The following is a 19,607-nucleotide window of genomic DNA, read 5'->3' as shown; positions in this document are numbered from 1 at the left end:
AAATATTATGAAGGTGAAACATTTAGAAGTGAGGAGGAAAGTCAAATAAAAAAATAAATCAACGAAACCTCACATGCTTCAATAAAGTCAGACAGTAACACTCCTGCCGAAAAGCAAGATTCAAATTACTGGAACAGTTAATAACTCTATATACAAATAGTGCCTGTTTCTGGGGATGTTGTTGACAAAACATTGAATGTCACAACTGCAGATCAAAAGAGATCTGAAGCTGTCCATGAATTTCATAGGTGGTTCCCTACTCTGTTCCACTTCCACTGCTTTTGCAACCAAAAATGATCATCAGGTCAGAGGAACTCCATGGAGAGACCTTTCAGTGTCCAACAGCCAGAGGTGGCACAGATGTACCTGGCAGAGACTCTGTTGCTGTGATGTGCAAGATACAGGGTTATTTCTAGGCAATAAAAGGAGGGGCTGCATGAAAACAAAATGGTAAATGGTGTTTCTGATCTGGAAGTTCTCTAACTAGCAGTTTTTGTTAGAGATGCCCTGTATACCTCAAGGTTCCCCTGATGCTACAGACTGGGCTTGCGGAGTCTGGCTGAAGGTGCAGTTTTCTTGCCCATGGTATTTGACACTGACCTTCAAGCACCACAGAAAATTTATCATTTCATTTTTAGATATAAAATGAAATTGATTGATGAAGAAATTACCAAAAATGTAAACTCAGTAGAGAAGGAAACCCCCCAAAAGCAGTGGTCAGAGAATAAACATAGATAAGTGTACATAAACTACAGCGTCCAGTATTAGTGCAGATCCTCATGGCCAGTCACAGGTAACATTTTCTCAGACTTTTGGACTTTGTAATTTCCCTTTACATCCATAAGATATTAATATATATATATTTATTAAAAAAAAAATGAAAACACCTCTGTTTTTCTGTCTAATGTTGAACTACTCAGACCTGTTGTTGTTTGCATCCCTTCTGTAGGTGAACGGCATTGATCTTCGAGGTGCTACCCATGAGCAGGCTGCGGCTGCGCTGAAAGGAGCAGGGCAGACGGTAACAATCATAGCACAATACCAGCCGGAGGGTAAGCAAAATAATACACTTAAAGGCATATGGTAAAAGATTAAGTGTTTTAAAGCCACCCATTTAACAGGATGAGGCTACTCTAGATAGTGTTTTTCCCAGCTATCGTCAGAAGTCATCTGGAATGAAATTTCAAGGGGCAATTCTATGGCTGTATTTTTGTCTTACATAGTAGCTTATGCAACTATAAGAAATAACTTTAGATGTGCATAGAATAAGACAGTCATCAAAACTTAGTTAATCATTCTATTTTCATTATTGCTTAATCTACATTCTTTTCTGTTCTCCTTCTGGAGACAGTGCAAAAGACAGTTTGAGAATGAAGAGAAATGCCAGGAAGATCTGAATTTGCTTCAGAAAGTCAGATCAGATTTAAACAAAGATAAATGCTTCCTGCCAAATGCATAGAGTTTCCCATTATTACTTTTGGATGAGTGTCCTCGTACCTCCAGGGCAATTAGCACCAGATAACAAGTACTTATTAGGGAAAATGATGGCTTTCTAAATAAAAGCATCAACAGGAAATTCAGCAAAATATCAGACATTTAGGGTGGGATGTATCTCATCCACCTTTTGGTACTTGATATTTAGACTTCTAGAGCTTAAGCTAGTTTCAGTGGGAAGAAGAAGACATTGATGGATGTTATGAGTCCAGAGTTAAGTGATAGAACTCCTTCCCATTGTCCATGAACTATTTTTTTTCCTGTTTGAGGCTCTCAAGGAATTAATGAAGGAATATTACTTTCTGATAGGAAATAAAGATGGTTTTCCACTGCAGTAGCTGTTACTTCAAAACTCTTTCCAAGTGAATTCGGCAACCACAGGTGTCTGGGAAGACTTGGTGGCACCATTTTATCAGTTTTCAGTAAACTGTTCCAGTCCAATTCACAAGTCCTGCTATGACCTGTCAACACAAGTTGTTGATTCTGCCGGATTGAGCCCAGCCTAGGACACATGTAGGTCTCAGGTGAAACAGAACAGCTCTAATAACAGGTTCAACTAGTCAGTTTTTTCAGAGACACTGTGGAGATTAATTAGTAGTGCCAAAATTTATCCAGCATGATACCTTCTTTTGTTTCTCTGGATCCTTCTGATGGCACACAAAGAGAAAAACAGCTGGTATTTTAGTCAAACATACAATTGTGCTTCAGATCTGGTATCATGCATCCATTTATTGGTTTATCCACACTTGAGTCACCAAGCAGAATAAATTAGACCATTCTAAGAAATGGGCAGATTAGAGCAAATGAAATTGCAAGTATCTATTTTTAGTTAAATAAATGGAACATATTAATATAAAAATGCATAAGCAATAATCAGTGATTTCAAATAAAAAGTATTGAAAAGCAATTCCATTACAGATAGCTATCCACACTGGATTCTGAATAAAACCATGTTCCCATTAGTTCCAGCAGTGTCATTTGCTGTCTGGTGATTTTCTACTGCAATTATCACCATGGCGTCTGAGTACTTGTAGCAATCACTGGCATTTCAGAGTTGTTCTATGTCATTGTTAATGCACAGCAAAATACATCTCTTGACAGACTTTTCCCATTATATTTGAACTTTTAGTTGACATACTTTTCTCATGCATTTCACTAGCTCTGCAATATGTCAAATTCAGTTTTGGTGAACATGCAGTTCAAATGATGCTGATAATATCCATCAAATATTATATTGCATATTTATTTTATTTTTCTAATAATGCTGCTTCGTTCACCAAAATCCGTGTTGAGGGCAGACTAGTCCTGGCTGTTGTCAGTGAAGCACAGCCAGTTCTCTGTTTCATCCAAATCATTCAAGACACACCAAAGAGAGTACCTAGTGAAGAACAGGCCCAAAAGTTATCCTTATTATAGGAAATGATTGAATATTTTCAGATAGTAGTATTACATTTGTGTTATCTTACTGATGGAGTATTTAATCTGACACAAACTGTGTAAATACAGATGTGAAATGAAGTATTTCTTTCTTTAAAAAATCCCTAATGGGAAAAAAAAAAAAAAAAAACAAAAATGAAGTAGATTTAAAACAGTTGCTTAAATAACCTTCCCAGAGAATTATTTAAGAATTTACAGGTCACACAGAAAGATAAACACACTCTATGTCAGCATAAATACTTATCTTATTCTGAAGATCCTGCACAACTCTTTTTTGTCCTTTCTCTGCAATTTATACCTGATCTCTTATTTACCATACTTCATCTTGAAGCGTATATTGGAACATAGTCATAAAACACAGTCTTAAAACTGTACAGTTGTGCTTTCCTCAGGGACTCCTCACTTTAAAATGCTTCCAAAACTAGTAAAGTATATAAGCAAAGTGGGCTTGTAGCTTGAGTTTTCCATTTTCATACTGGAAGTTACGAGTTGTTGGTATTACAGCTTTAGTTTTCCTGGGGAGATCCAAGAATAACCACTGCAAATGCTAACCAATACCTTTTTTTTTTAATGTTTTACAGTTTATTAAGCCTTTAGATGTTGTTTCAAACAAATGCATTCAATGAAACATTTAGCTATTGATATTTCAGGTATTAAGTGATGATAAGTACCAGTCAATACTATAAGCCAGCTGATGTTTAGCAATTAAGACTGTGAGTAGAAAAAGCTCAAGTTCCACTAATTTAGTTTTTATGTGGTAAACGAAAGCTTACAGCACACATATCTTGGCAATGTCTCGAAAATGAAATAATATACTTTGCTGTGGGGAGAAAATGAGGTGACTACTATAGAAACAGCTTTCAAAGTTTAAACTTCCGTTTCCTTGTTTCAAACAGTCAAAAGTTCATCTAAGCCTCATATGAACTCCCCTCACATTTACGTGTATAGCCTGGGCAGCAAATCCATAAGAATGGCAACTTCTACAAAAAAAAAAATATATATATATGTATATAGTGCTTGCCATCAACTTGAATAGTTTTTCCTCTTGATATCATGACACTTTGTTTTCTCATCATGTATGGAATATACAAATGCAGAGACTAGCTCAGGTAAAATGGAATGTCATCACAGCGTGTTTGAAATGCTCTCAGACTTGTGGCTGGTGATGGTGCTTATCTGAACCACGCTGCCTGTCCCTCGCTTGAAAGCTGTCTTGGAAATAGCAGAAAATTCCCTAAAAGTGCACAGATACAGTGAACAAAGGGAGAATGGAAGGTACAAGCAGCAATTTAATGAGAAGCTGAATGGAAATATTAAATCATAAGGGATGGTATGGAGAACTGAGAACAACTCCTCAGCTCTTCTACTCTTCAGTCCGTTTTCCTCACGTCCACTCACCATCTTTGCTTCCCTCATCCCTCTGAGAAATAGAAGAGAAAAAAAGAGGTATGAAAGTCCAAACAAAAATGCAAATTCTGTGGACAGAAATATGGAAATATTTTTAGGAGCAAGAGGAAAATGAATCACAGAGATTAAAAAATCAGAACTCAACAATGGGAGTATATGTTTATACCTTTAGGAACAATGGCCATAACCCTGGGCTTTTTGAGTAATTCCTTTTATTTTAAAAACTGAAAATAACCTGTGTACTGTATCTTATGTACACGTGTATTGTGTAAATGGAGGTCAACTAATGTTAAGCATCATGATCTCTAACAATCACAGGAGGTGTAGTTCATATGGAGGGTTATGCGTGTGTGTTCAAAGCACGCTCGCCATCCTGCAGGCTTCAGAAAGATGACTTTTTATATTCATGTGCTGCTCAAATCTTCTGCACATGGCTGAAATGAAATTAAAGAGGATTTAAAGACCGAAACCTACTTAGAACAAAATTAGAAGAGGAACCGATCACTTATATTTAGCTTTGCTCTCCAATCTTTAATATTCTTGGAAGTGTTTTAACTCTCCTCCCAGCTTAGCAACCTCAGATCTCTTTTAAAACATTATATAAATATGGAGCCAGTGAGTAGGCCCTTCTCTTCTACAAAATAAAAACCTGAGCCTGGAAAACAAACTTAGGTTGGAACAGCAGGTCCTCATTAAGTAATAAATTAGAAAATAAAATGGGAAATGTATAAAACATAGGGAAACACTTTACGCTTCCAGGTTTTTATGCAGGACGTACTTTGATTTTAATGGTGACAGTTGTAACTTACAGCCCAGTATGGAAGGAGTTAAGAGAACAAACAAACAAAAAAATCAAACCAAACCAAAACAAACAAACCAAAACCTTTTTTTCAGTGAAATCAAAATACATTTTGAATGGAAAGTGAACTTTCACTGAAATAACAACAATTTGTCCTGAAAGACACAGCTTGGGAGTGGGGCGAGACAGAATGCTGGGCTCCCAAAGAAGCTGCTCAAAAGCTTTATTGCACATTTTAGTCTCTAATGCTCTTGTTCCCCCTGTGGCAGCATGAAAAGGTAGAACTTAGCCCTAAGATTTTTTCACAGCACTCGGTGTCAGTGGTCTGCGAGCTCCGTGGTGCTGCATTGCAGTGTCTCTGCAGCTCTTCCCTCACAATATCCCTGAAAAACTGTTAAAACCACCCCAAACTTCCATGTGCTTTAAATCTTTACAGCTAGCCAATTAACTTCCTTTCTTAACAGCTTGCATAGAGGGAGAACATTTATTGATTACAGTTTGATTAGGCCAGCTGACAATGAAGAGGTCAAAAAGTGGTTGCAGCGAGATTTCTGCTTTATCACCTTTTGAATTAGCTGTTCGCTGCATGCTCGGGGGCTCTGCACCTGCTGTGCAGTGAGTAGCTGAGATTTAGTCAGAGTATCGGACAGACACTGTGACAGACAGTGTCTTTCTTTGCAGATGTTAGCTCAGGAAATTATTAGAGAGCTGCACCTACTAGTTCTAAGGATCTCATGGCAGCTACGGCAATAAATTTACTTTTTAGTTCTTTCCTTCCTGAATCTGAGAGGCTCACAAAGCGAGTTGCAACAGACCCAATGTTCATAACCAGCGTCAGCTTTTATAAAAATATGCTCCTTGTCTTATATGCTTGTCTGACCTACTAGTGCATGAGATCGGCTCTTTTTAAAATTTCAGAGTAGAAATCCAGGGATTGCTTTTACAGGTCTCTCCCTGAGCACTCATGGATACTTTTTAGGTCTTTTCCCCATTTCATTCCCAATTCCTGTCTCAAAATACAAAAACTTGTCTCCTGTTTTGGTACAACAATCGCATATATTCCTGGTTCAGATGTTTAACTTTTCCAGATGCTGCAGGAATAAGGTAGATTAAAAATATATGGGAAGAATAAATAATTGTATTTATTCATCTTTGTCTAGGTCACTTCTATACTTTGAAATGTGAATACTCATGTTAAAGGCTCCTACTCCCAGCTGTCGAAAATCAATGTAGCTTAATTACTTGTATAAAGTTGCATTACAGCAGATGACTTTCATCTGGAGCCCCAGTATCCAATTGCCAAAGAATGCAAGTTGTTAAGGTTGTATTTCATGCATGTGTATTAAAGAATATAACATAATCTTGGGATGGCCAAGCTGGATCTGACCAAAGGCCATTTGCTGAGGATCTTGTTTCCAACAGTGGCCAACAGCTTAGGGAGAAGAAAGAGCAGGACAAAGCACAGTGGTATTTGCACTGAATCCTGTCCTACTGACCAGAGGGGGCTGAAAAATCCTCTCCTTGTTCTCAGCTGGAAAATATCACCACTCTAAAGATTAATAAAATCAACAACCAGTTTAGAGGTATGTTTCATAGATTGTCCTGCTGAAGTTCAGGGATTGAATTTTGTTGAGAAGTTCAGTGCATGTTTTTAAATTAGGAAAATTGAGGAGGAAGGAGTGATAGAAATGAGGAAGCTCAACATTATGGTAGTATATTTTATTTTCCTGTGTTCCAAAACCAGAGAAGTTTGTTGGGTTTTTGTTTGTTTGTTTTTTTTTCCAGATCCTAATTTATGCATAATAGTTGATAATGCACCAAAGTTCTCCTATGTAGGAGACAAGGACTGCAGTCTCATTCAGATAGCAATGTCAAAGGCTGTGGGTTTTTATTTTCTCTTGATTTTACCCCTCTTTTTACAGTGACACCCCTAACTCTAGTGTTTCTTTAATCACTCAGAAAGTTTTTGTACCAAGTTTCAGAATAGTAAACTGTTTCCTCCAGCAGATTAAATGTCAGGCCTATGCCTCCCTTGCTTGTCCATCAGGTGCCCACTGAAGAGGTTAGCCAGGCTGCAGATGATAAAGTAATATTCTCCTTCTTCTAATAATTTTAACATGTTTTGCTCTAACAGAAGTGCAGCAGTTCCCTAAGCAACAAATTCCCTCTTTGTTGCAAAGATTTCTATATAAATTAAGATGCTAAACAGTATTTTGTGACTGTAATACATAACTTCGTGAAATGTACCAAATCATACCATGTTATATTTGTGTGCTCAAAACTAAAATTCTGCCACTTAAACTAATCCTTGAGTACTTCAGGTTATGTCAGCAGTTAAAGTGCATGGTTAGATGTTGTCATTTTGATATAGTAACTATGGTTCCCTCAAGACAAATGCAGTTGCCAAGAGAGTACCCCACTTGTCTGGCCATGTCAGATACTGACTTCAGGTATAGCTTTGCTGCATACTATTTAGAATACACTGCTTTTATTTTTACAATGTTGGAGTAAAGTCTTCAGCTTTATAATTTCATTATTTCATTACAAGCTTTACACTATATTTAGGTGAAGTAAAAAAAAAAAAAACCAAAATCACGAAACCACAAACCTACCACAAATGGTGTTTAAAATGAAAAATACAGTTTAAAAATCTCCTGATCCACTTTCAAGTTATTTTCTCTTATCCCAGTGTTTTCTTTCTGTTTGCCTGGGCTGCCCTCACCACTCTACTGCAGATTAACTCCAGTCCCCAAGTGACTCTGCCTGTGTATTGGGCATTGCCCCAGCATGGACAGGTATTTCTAGGGCTCTTCAGATGCCACAGCTGGAGAAGCACCAGGGATTATAAGTGTTCTTTTAAAGAGAGGTCTTTGTGAGACTTTCCTAAGACATAATAGGTTATATTTTATTTCCTCTGTTAAATTTAAAAATCACACTCCCAGTAGAGTTACATAGTGTAACTCATCCAACATTGAATATTTTATAAAAAGCAGAATTCTTTTTTTTTTTTTTGCTTTGTCTAAAATATTGAGCACTCATTATACATGAAACATGTTATGGCTTTGATATATTTTCTTAATGTTTTTGTGCAGATTCATTTGTGTTTAATGTAGTCATCCCAGTCTGCTAGACTGTGTTTGCTGTTTCCTTACACACTCCAGAGCTTTCTCATTTCCCATTTTCATAAATGTTTCGGTTTGAGTACTTGTTTTGTAATTCAGTCATATTTAGCTCCGGTTTCCATCAACAGGCTTAAATTTCTATAAATAGTGTATTCTTTCATAAAGTTGTCAATGTCAACTGTAGGAAATTGTTCAGGAAAAGCATTATTTCCTTTTAAAACCTGTCTTTTCTAGTTTTAATTTTAAATGTGATAACATTAAGTTCTGCGGGGGGGGGTTTTGAGCTCCATTTATAGCGCAGGTCCTGTTTAGTTTTTTATTGTTGATATACAACCTTCTTTGCTTTATTATATTTATACAGACACAAAAAAAGTGTATCTGTTAAATCCTCATGCTAGAGATTATTACTTGCTTTTCTTCAGCAATTTATTAATTAAAGTTTAGTAATTTCCTCTTTTTGCTGTTTTGTTAAGGTAACCATGAATAAGTCTCACTGGGAATACAAATAAAGAGTTGATTTTCTTTTTGCAACAGCTGTTACATTTGCAGCTGCTAATTTAACCATTAAGTACAGGCTATGAAGTCTTTCCCTTTTTCTTCCCTGTTTTATTATTCACTAAACGGAAATCTATTTCACCCATGGTTTTTTCCTTACATAACGGCTTTTTCAGAAAACAAGACCTTCTAACAATGGAAAGTATATGTATGGATTTGTGTACTGGCCTTTTAGTAATTTCTCGGCAGCAACAGGAATAACAATTTTGTAACTGCAGCGATAGTACAGGAATAGCTTCTCTTTTTAATTAAAACCCTGGGCTTATATCTCTGGCAATAGAGGAACATTTGCAACCATATGTTTGAGTGTCACCGTAGTGGAAGGAGCGGGATCTGCGGTAGGGAGACAGCAGAGGGGAGCCCAGGGATAATGCGCTTTAGCACCAGATTGAGAGAAAAGCTTGAAATTATTTCTGCACTCATTTTAGTGTTTCTTTCTTCTCTCATTCTCTTTCTTTTATTCAATTTCTAATTGTGCTTTTATCTGAAAAAAAAAAAAAAATAACCAAACATTCTATGCTAAAGACATTTTGTGTTTACTTTCTTTTTTACTTTTTAAGCAATAAATTTTACTAACACTTTTGGTATTTTAATTCTTTCACAGTGACATCATTTCCTATATCCCAGAATCACAGAATTAGGACTTAGGAATTTAGAAGCTCATATTTATTTCCATCTATTTACTTTAAAGTTGTTCTCTTTTCGTTCTCATTTATTTTTGCACTTTGCAAAGATGCAGTTTCTTTCTTTGTTGTGTTGCTTTTTAGTTACCTTCAGTGCCAGATGTTTTTCCTTCTTTACTTACAGTTAGTAAAAGTCTGTCCTGTTTCATTGCTGCTGCTTTTCCTAGTCTTCATGATAACTTACACAAGTTTAGACGCTATTATGATAACTTGAAACTGGTCCTGGGTGATTGGGCTATTCAAGATACTGAAGACTCTTCAGGAAAATGCTTTTTATCCAAAGAGTTTAACGTATTTTCTTTTAATAAAGTTCACAAGCTCACTAGAAACCTGGCTTTCTCTGGCTTCAGGTGGATTACTTCATTTAGAGACATGACTGAAAGTAGAAAACACTCCATAAACTGGATGAAATTTCACAATGTAGTCAATATTACTGATGGTCATGTGCTTAAACTAATACAAAAACACAGGTTATGTACAATCCCTGTGTTTTCAGCTTACATCCCTGGAGAATATGAATACTAAAAATTTAAGCTTTCTCTGCATCTCTGTATCTTTCTCTCTATCATGAGACCCCACCTGGAGTCCTGTGTCCAGCTCTGGAGCCCTCAGTGCAGGAAAGACATGGACCTGTTGGAGAGGGGCCAGAGGAGCCACAGAAATGATCAGAGGCTGGAACAGCTCTGCTGTGAGGACAGGCTGAGAGAGCTGGGGTGTTCAGCCTGGAGAAGAGAAGGTCCTAGGGAGACTTTATTGTGGCCTTTCAACGCTTAAAAGGAGCCTGTAAGAAAGATGGAGACAGACTTTTTAGCAGGGCCTGTTATGATAGGACAAGGGGTGATGGTTTCAAACTAGAGGAGGGGAGATTCAGGTTAGACATGAGGAAGAATTTTTTTACACTGAGGGTGGTGAAACCCTGTCCCAGGTTGGCCAGAGAGGTGGTGGATGAACCATCCCTGGAGACATCCCAGGCCAGGCTGGACGGGGCTCTGAGCAACCTGATCTGGGTGAAGATGTCCCTGCTCATGGCAGGGGTGGCACTGGATGAGCTTGGAAGGTCCCTTCCAACCCAAACTGTTCTACGATTCTATGATTCTCTGTAAAAGTGCTGAGCAAGAAAAATGTTTTGGGTTGAAATTAGAAGTATATTCTCCTGGGGTTTCCTAGAGAACCACTTTCAAGCCTGTCCTGTAAGTTCAAGGTGAATTTGCTCTAGCGCTTAGTTAGAAAGAAACAAATTGAACAGAGAAGTTCTGTTGTCATTTTTCTCTCCTTGCAAAATATTAGCAAGGGCAAAAGAGCAACTAGAGGAGAGAATCGAGATCCATGATATCGAGGTTTCCCAAAGGATGTGGGTATTATAGCCTGTTTATGGGGATCTCTCATGCTGAGGAAAGACAGCAAGTCTGCCATACGGTGGCAGCTGTTACAATAGCATTGCTAAATATCACAGAAGATGATGGCATAGCAGGGATTTTCTTGGCCCACTACTGCAGCTGCTGTCAGCACAAAATTCACAGTGAGGTCAATGCAGGTGTTAGGGGCAGTCTTTCATCATGCTTATTTTTAAAGTTTATCGTTCTTGGCACATGCAGTGATTTTCTTTTAATTGTGTTGATGAGCTAGGCAAATACAATCAAAAAAGTAATTTTTTATTTTTTATTTTTCTTTATTGGTCCATTGGCTGCGCTGGTTGCCCAAGCTCTCTGAGCTTGTTTAGAATCTGGGATGAGTCTCTTCTCACAGGTTATAGAGGGAACTTCAATTACTAACTTCAGTTGGATGGACAAAGCTGAGATCAGGTGAATTAAACTCTTCTGGCGTCTCTGGGAAGTAGCTACTAGTAAAGTGCTACACAGACAGTTGAAATTGCTTTCTCCAGCTCACCAGATGAAGTGTTAATGAAGCCAGAAATGAATTCTTTGAGCCCTGTGCCTTTGGTTTAATCACTAGGCAACACTTTCTCTCAGAAATAAGTCTTGAGGCAAGTTAGTATAATCATTATTTTAATGGAAGTAGGAAAAAAATGGGAAAAATCACAGGCAACTTAAGGCTGTGATTCCAGTAGAAAAATAACAAATTAAAAGTTTCAATACCAGATAGGAGACTTTAAAATAATTATTTACTTGTAACATGATTTTAGATAAATTGATTGGTTGATTTGAATTTCTTATTATACATCTGGGTGAGAATGATGGTGGAGCATGAGAAATGAAAAATAAAGCATGCACTATTTAAATGGAGGGGGACAAAGAGGTAAAGGGAGGATTTGCTCTTGTCTGATCCTGAGCACTGCACTTGCATGCACAGCTTTTTAAAGGATTTCACTCAGAATGGTGAGTAGTCACCCTGCTCCTGTTTCAGAGCTCCTATCTCTGCTTGCTGAGAGAAGCAACATGAGGAATATTCAGTGAAAGTATAAATACTGATCTCTAGTGCACTTAATGTATAGGCGATCATATAATTATTTACAAAGAACAGCAATGCTATTGAGTAGACTTTTACGTGTGCTCACACATAAACATAGGCAGCCATTGGGAACTGGAATGTAGGGCCAACAGAGACAGGTTTTAAGAGCTGCACGGGATGCCTGCAATAGATTTCTTCACAGCTGTCAATATGACACACATTCTTAGGTTGTAAGTGCATGTGAAGGACAAGTAAGAATTTATACAGTATGGTATCACACGCTAAGCTGTGCCCAAGATAGAACTATTTTTCAGCAAGTCAGTTCAAAGCCTCTGAAAATCTTTACTACTGAGCTACTTCTAAAATAAATTCCCTTTTTTCCATGATCTTGATCTACGTCATTCTTTCTTACGTTGCTTTCTTTTTCATGGCTGTTAACCTGAGAACTGACAAGAGAAATAAGAATCAGATTTAGGCTTCATTGTCAATCTCAATACTTAACTACAGACTCATTGAAAATACTTAATTAACTGCAGAATCATTGAAAGAATGTCATATGTCATGTGAACTTAAAAAAAAAAAAACCTTTCTTTAATATTAATTTTGAGTAAGAAAATCTTTTACAGAATACATGAATGCACTGAATATACATATTATCATAGATTTTAGCCTCTCTCATCTGTGTGGGTTACTGTATAATGGCTACATTAGAGACTTAAGTGAAAGCTGAATTAAATGGAGCTTTTAAAAATTAAATATTAACCATAGTTCAGTGTGAAGAAGCGTTTAAAGATATAACATCATTTATCTATAAAGTGAAATTTTAATTATATTTTACCTTGAGAATCCATCTTCTTTTAGAAGCTCTAGTATCTATTGAATGTAAGTAATTTTTTAGGGCTGAAGATGGTTTCAAAGATATTAGAGTTAATATTTTCTAAGCCAGGTGCTCAACATTAAGCTCTGAAATACAAATATTCTGATCTGCTGCACTGCTGAATTATGTGAATGATCACTTCTTTAATTTTAATCATATTTAGTAGCTTAAACATGGACTTAGAAGTCTGGCATTAGTCACCTTTCTGGAAAGTTTGTTATTAGACATCTTGAAGTACTCTCTAGTGACTCTGTAATTCCCTTTGCAGTTTGCAAAGGAAGCACATGAGACGAACCCAAGTAATAGTTACTATTTTTAGCACTTAACCTCTTGCATATTTGCTTTTAATTGGTTTAGACAGAATTGTTTGAGTTTTGCCACTCAATAAATCTGGACCCTTATGTTCACCTCCATTGGGCCCCCAAAACTCATGTCAAACTCATCAGCTGCCTTTGCAAGTCTCACTGCTCGGCATTTCAAGATATCTTTATGTGGTGATAAACTGCATGATACAGATCAGGGCAGGTCTTGCATTGTGGACAGCAGGGTCCATCCCCACCAGAACATTATAAGCCTTCCTAAAATCTTGCTCTAACTGTGTTAATAGTGACATGTGGCAAATTTTATGTATATGTGTGTATCAGTTAAGCACATTACTGAGTTGTCACACATTTGCAGTGCTGTCCGTGAATCTTCTATCTTGTGACACATGCGGACAGCCCATGTGGGTCACGCAGAGGGGGAGACTGAGACCAATTGCCAAGAACGGATTTTCTTGGTTTGCTTTTGCACCAGTCTGGGTACCAGTGAAAACAAAATTATATGAAAATGTGCCTGCAAAGTGCCCTCAGTGGGGATTTTGCTGTCTGTGCCCAAATTTGTGGAGACAGGCGTGTGGCAATGGGGACTAAGCATGAAGGGAGAAGGTAATGGAGGAGAGAGCTGCAAGAACCTGATGCTCTGGTTTGTCGTTCTGTGATTTCATTTTTCATGTGAGTGCTGAGAATTTGTGTGTATCTGGCCACTTCAGTATGTATGTGTGCACAATACTTTTCAATATTGTTCTTTTAAATCTTCATTGCGTTATACATGTGTATGTGTGTGTTTGTGCAAAATTTTGTGCCCACCACCTAAACCATTTGAGCAGCCTCTGATTTAAATAATCCAAGCTAGGTCTGAATAAGGATCTGAATAAGGATCTCCAAGCTAGGATCTGCCTACATGGCTTGGAGGATAACACACATGTAGTCCAGCTTGTGTCCCAAGAGTAATGTAGCTGCGTTAGTTTGTCCTGCAATTATATGCCCTGCATCTCTGGTAGGTGCTCTGAAACCTGCATCTGTCTTAGACATTCAGCCCCTTTATAAAGGAAGACAACGCAGTGTAAATATCTTCTTTATGATGGGTTGCTACTAATCCTTCCCAGCTGTTTGTAAGGCTGTCTCAGTATTTACTGCCAGAAGAGAGTTCATATTCTTATCATTCCTGGGTTGGATTCAGTAAAAATGTAAAATTATGCAGTCTGCAGTTAAGAAAATTCGAAAGCGAAATGTAACAAACATATGATGGTGCTGGGAAAGAGAACACCGGAGTTTTGACAGTCAGTGGGTACTGACTCTCTCCTTGACATTGCATAGCTCCCTTCTGGTTATCTTGTTAACCAGCACAGCCACTCTTAAGGATCAGAAAAGTGTATAATGGATTAGCTAATAATCGTGTTTTGAAAGTACGGAGAGTAATATAAGTGCTAATTATCATACAGAAACTGTAAGTTTTGATGTTAGGACTCAACCTGCATTGGAATAAAGAACTCATAAATTAATTTAATTGCTCTCAAACTTCACACATTTAGTCTTGTCATATAATAACCCAAATAGAATAAAAGTATCTGCAGCCTGATGGAAATAACTGGTGCAATGGAAAATGCAATGTATCAGCAACTGCCTTACTCTGTCTTGCTTGTGCCGTCTCCATAAATATTTTATTTCAACTAAAAGATATAAAATGGCATCAATTATGTCTGGTAAGTGACTATATGAAACAAGTTTAAAGTACTAGGAATGAAGCAAAGTGACTACATTCTGGGCAAAAGAAACAGCAGTCCAGTGTGTGAATAGGAGCCTGGGCTTCACCTCTGAGCTGTTTCCAAAGCGAATAGAAGTTCAGTCATCTGTTCTCTGTTTAAATCCTTTCAAAATGGACATTTATGGAGTTTTACTAAATGGGCTCTTTCACAAATCCAGCTGGTTTCCATGGAAATTTTTATCTGCCAACTAAAACATCTCACTTCAAAATCACAGGAATTCAGAAAAAGTCCAAATTATTTCCATTCGAAAGTGCTTTTGTGGTATCTTACGGTTTACACGGTTCAGGTACCTCATCTCCACACTTTCTGCTCCTTGGGCTGTGATCATTTCTCCCTGGATATCCCTTGGACAGGAGCTCATAAGATGCCTCATTTCTTGGCCTTGAAAGTGGAATAGAAGTATAAGGAGCACACCAAAGAATATTTTGGGTTGAGGGCCAAAAAATATGAACATTTTAGGAGGATTAAGAGAGGGAAACCAGTTCTGGTAAACTTGATCTTCTGAAAAAGGTGTACAGATTATTGCCATTATGAAACAAGTTGAGTTTATGCTATGTAAGTTGCATTTCCTGACATACTGCTGTTGGAGATCTTTCAATGGTTTTTCTGATTAAGTCCGTAGGTGTTAGAAGAGAGATGGTGAAATCTGAGGAGGTAAACAGTATTGTAAGTGTTAGGCTTGACCATAAATTAAAAAAAAAAAAAGTCATTTATAGATAAGATAAACAATTGATATATTTATTTATTTATAGGTATACATACTCCCATGTAAACAAGAGGGAATAAAGGTAGTGGCTTTGATGTTACTAATTCCTTCTCAGAGTGAAAACTGCTGGTAGCGCCTTTCTGTGCTGAAAGTCTTACAACATCCACTGCGCTAGGATGTTACGCTGGAAGTCCAGATTCAGATGGCTTAAAGCCAATGTGCCTACCAATGTGCCTACTGATATGCATATGCCCAATAGTATTATTATTATTATATTTAATATATTCTCTTTGAGGATGCCAATACACCCAATAGGAAAGGCTAGGCACAGAGAAGCTTTAGGTTGTCCCAGTCTGGATCCAAAAGCCGTAGCAGAATGATTTATACTTCTCTTATGTGTGAATAAAGGTCCAGATGTGCTGTCTGATAAGATAAATATTATGATAAGAGACTGGTAAAAAACATCTACCAGGAAAACCCATGTTTACCACTGGTGTAATTGTTTTAGTGGTTTAGAGTTTTAACTTCTGTGAAGAAATTAAAGAGTATTGCTGTGACACTTATGCAGACTCCCTGTCACAGTCTACCAAGAGTCTCTTGTCTCCTACGTACAGACTTTCGCCTTTGATATCTCTCAATTTTTAATGGCTTAGCCAAGAGTGTCTGAAAAACAGCACAGCATGTTTCTCAGCTCCTCCTACCACATCCAAGGGAGGGCATGTTGCCTCCATTAGCTCTTCTACATCTGGAAAATGATAAGGTGAGATGAGCTGTTGATACTGGGGCCTGAACAGCAGCCATTGAGTCACTAGTGCTTCATAAAATTGTCCTGGTACTTATTTTTTTTAAAACATTGATTCTAATGCAAGTGAAAACTATGACTGCTGATTGCTGTTTACGCTTTATACTGCATTCCCTCCTCAGTCTCCTTACACTGTTTCTAAGTTTGAAAAGTCAATCGAATTTAAATTGCTTACATCAGTATAGTAAACAGAATGGCAATTACTGAGCAATCTGCTTTCTAACACATTAAGTGATTTATGGCTGCAGTAGGCAGTGTATTAAAATTCTGTTTGTGAAATTAAAAATATAATGTCTGGAAAACCAAATATGAGCTCAAAGGAAGCTGTAAAACTCCCAAATAATTAATGGCTAACACCACAAAAGTGGTGGATAGTGCTAAAAAATAAAAAGATAGGCAAATTTATTAATAAAATAGGCTTTAGATTGTTTAACAGTCTAGCTTTCAAACTCTGCATAGGAAAGAATGCAGTGTTCAGTTTTCAATACCTATTTCCAGGGAAAATAATAGCATAGACACTTGTAAAGTCAGGTCTAGGTAGACACTAACAGGAATGACAAATTTTACACCAGGGCATGTAAACGAGGTGGGATTAAAACATAGAAAGAGCAGGCAGAGGGCTAGGACTGCAGAAAGAAAGGGTTGCAAAATAACCCCTCTGGCTGTTTTGCCCCTGCCAGAGCCTTGGAAAGCCATGGCGGGATCAGAGTGTCCCTTGTCTCCTTGGCCTGGCTCTCCAAGGCTCTCCTTTTCCATTCCACTTCTGCCCCTTCTCTCTGTCCCCCTCATTTCCATTGCAGGACTGACCTGGCCTTTCACTCCTGGAGTAGAAAAGATAATTTTTTCCTGTATTTCAAAGGAGCCTTGAACTGGCTTTGTATATTAACTGCTGGTCCCTAATCTTGCAATGTGGTTATCAGAAAGAAGAGTTCTGTGAGGGTTTTTTTTCCAAGACCGAAGAGGTGCTTTCTCATATTTTCCTTGTTTCCCCACAGATTTTCACTCTCAGTTCATGGTCTGTTGTGGCAATGACAGCAGAAGAGGGCTTCTTGACCTCGAGGTTAAAGCATAAGATTGACAACCAGGCATCGTGGGTTCTTCTTAACTCTTCCACTTACATTTGCATTGCTTAACAAGGTTTTGGGGATTTTTTTTTTTGCCTTTTTTCTCTTGATTCTTCTACTGTTATGATATTTCAGACTACTTTGGTCCTTTATATGGTGTTGCTTGTAAGATGAGGTGTGATGTAGCAAAGAGTAATGCAGCATGATAACAAGAACGTTGTGAATTTCCATGAGAGCCCTGTTCAGCACTTCCCATTCACCAAAGCATCCCTGCTGACTTCACTGGATCTTGAAGCCAGGGGGAGTTTGAGTGAGTAATGTGCAAAAACAGGCTCTTTGACTATGGCTTAATCCTGAAATATGTTTTGTGACTGCAGTGGATGCTGTGCATGTCCAGCAATTGTCATATCAGTCCATTTTCATTTGTAAAGTACTTTGCGATGTGCTGGAGAACAAGGCTGTTATTCAAGCTTTAGTTTGCACTGCCATGAGTGAGCTGATTTTGTGTTTGGGCCTAAGAAATGGTTGTGAGCACCATGGTTAGCAATGTATTTTTGGGACAAGAAACCTGCGTTAAGTATAATTCCATATTTTAAGAGTTTTAATTATGTTTGTGTATTCAGTTATTTGTGTACAATTTTCAAAAATCCTTCTATGGCTTCGGGAAAATAGGACCCCTAAGTCTTTTTATTTTGTGCAACTTGGGATCCTAGGTCTCTTAGTTTAAACCATAGGATAGCCCAGATGTTTTCCAGACAAAAATGAACAAAGTCTGGAAGCACAACTAATGGTTCTGTAGTGAGTTGACTTTTAATGCCTAAAGGTGGGATTTCAAGACCACAATGTATTGTTCAAAGTGATATAACTTACTTTATAAATATGTTTTTGAGAATTCATAATGAAACATACTTATAAAACAGATTTATTAATAGGTCTCTTAAATTATTCAATATTTGAAGTCAGATTTTTTGAGTGCCTTCTTCAATAGTGGTTGCCATATATTTTCCTCCAAAGAATTCCACAAAGAATTTTCCTTTTTAGAAAATGGAAGTAATGTTTTCATTGGGTCTGATGCCAAAGGCATACTGCCTCCTTTTTCATAGTGGCCATCATATTACAGTGTTCTGAGGCAGCTGTTTTCACATTTCCAATTCTTAAACACCCTTGGTTTTCTTTTCACTATAACCAGATCTGTAAACTTCCTAGATTTGTAAATCTTGCTTGAGGCTAAATATATATCCCTGTAATGTACTTTACCTTAAATTATTGATATGTATGTTCAATTGTAACTCTATCTTAATGCAGTTTTTGTCTGGGAATTATTATATAATGCTCTTTAAGAAGTCCTTAATTGCCTTTTGTGTAAGAAATTTAGATATTAAATAGTGAGATGAATTTCTAGAGTATTTTTTGTATTCTTACTGACTGGGGAGATTTACTTCATGTCTTCAACCAAGGTTGCTGGGGCTTGTGTAGCTCTCATTTATGGGGCAGTGTTTTATTGAATTTAGCATGTAGTATTTGTAGTGCTATAGTCCCTAGAAGGCACACTTAAAGACAGCAGTAAGGCACTGTAAAAACACCAAGAATAAACAATCTGTGTGTCTCTGACAGCTGACAAAAAGCACTAAATAGGTAAAGACAGCCAAGTATCCAAAGGAAGCAGTGAGGTGAAGTTGGCCAACATGGCAGGGTGGGAGCCCAGCTACGTCAGGTTTTCCTGCAAGTAGCATAGATAAAACATGAAGATTTGAAGAATGGTGAAAATATCCTCAAACTGTTCCTTCTAAGTGTTAGGAGATCACCAAATGAGAGTAGGAGGGACCTGTCTGAGCCTGTGACAGGTCAATATCAGACCCCCAATGTCATGGGCCAGGAAGAGTTAGGGGGGTCCTCCAGATACTGCATGAAGTATCCAGAGGACTGTGTGCAGCCCTAATTATAGTAATTATTAGCATCAGGGTAGAGGTCTGGTGCAGAGAGGAGCTCAGGCCGGCCACCCACACACTGGTGCTGTTCTTCTGCAATGCTCCAGAGGGACGCCATTGCTTTTGTCAAGGCCGCAGGGCAGGCAGCAGAGGACTTCAAGGCCGCAGGAAGGTCTTACAGTGACAAATGTGACAAAATGTCATGTGTTGAATGTGTGTATGAAAAATATCATCAAGT

At 37.7% G+C, this 19,607-nt stretch overlaps 1 protein-coding gene across 6 annotated transcripts in view; it reads left to right on the top strand.

Annotated features, from left to right (window-relative positions):
• The window catches only part of DLG2 (discs large MAGUK scaffold protein 2), an 895,217-nt gene that overhangs the window by 679,971 nt on the left and 195,639 nt on the right, over positions 1–19,607 (top strand). For all 6 annotated transcript variants that reach the window (XM_082046221.1, XM_082046225.1, XM_082046223.1 and 3 more), the window contains one exon: positions 950–1,052. In XM_082046221.1, the coding sequence (XP_081902347.1) occupies positions 950–1,052 (103 nt within the window). The remainder of the gene's footprint in view (positions 1–949; positions 1,053–19,607) is intronic.

This window comes from Streptopelia decaocto, assembly GCF_964273445.1.
Source record: "Streptopelia decaocto genome assembly, chromosome: 1".
Taxonomy (NCBI): domain Eukaryota; kingdom Metazoa; phylum Chordata; class Aves; order Columbiformes; family Columbidae; genus Streptopelia; species Streptopelia decaocto.
The sequence above is the reverse complement of the archived record's forward strand: the minus strand, read 5'-3'. Positions and strand labels throughout refer to the sequence as shown.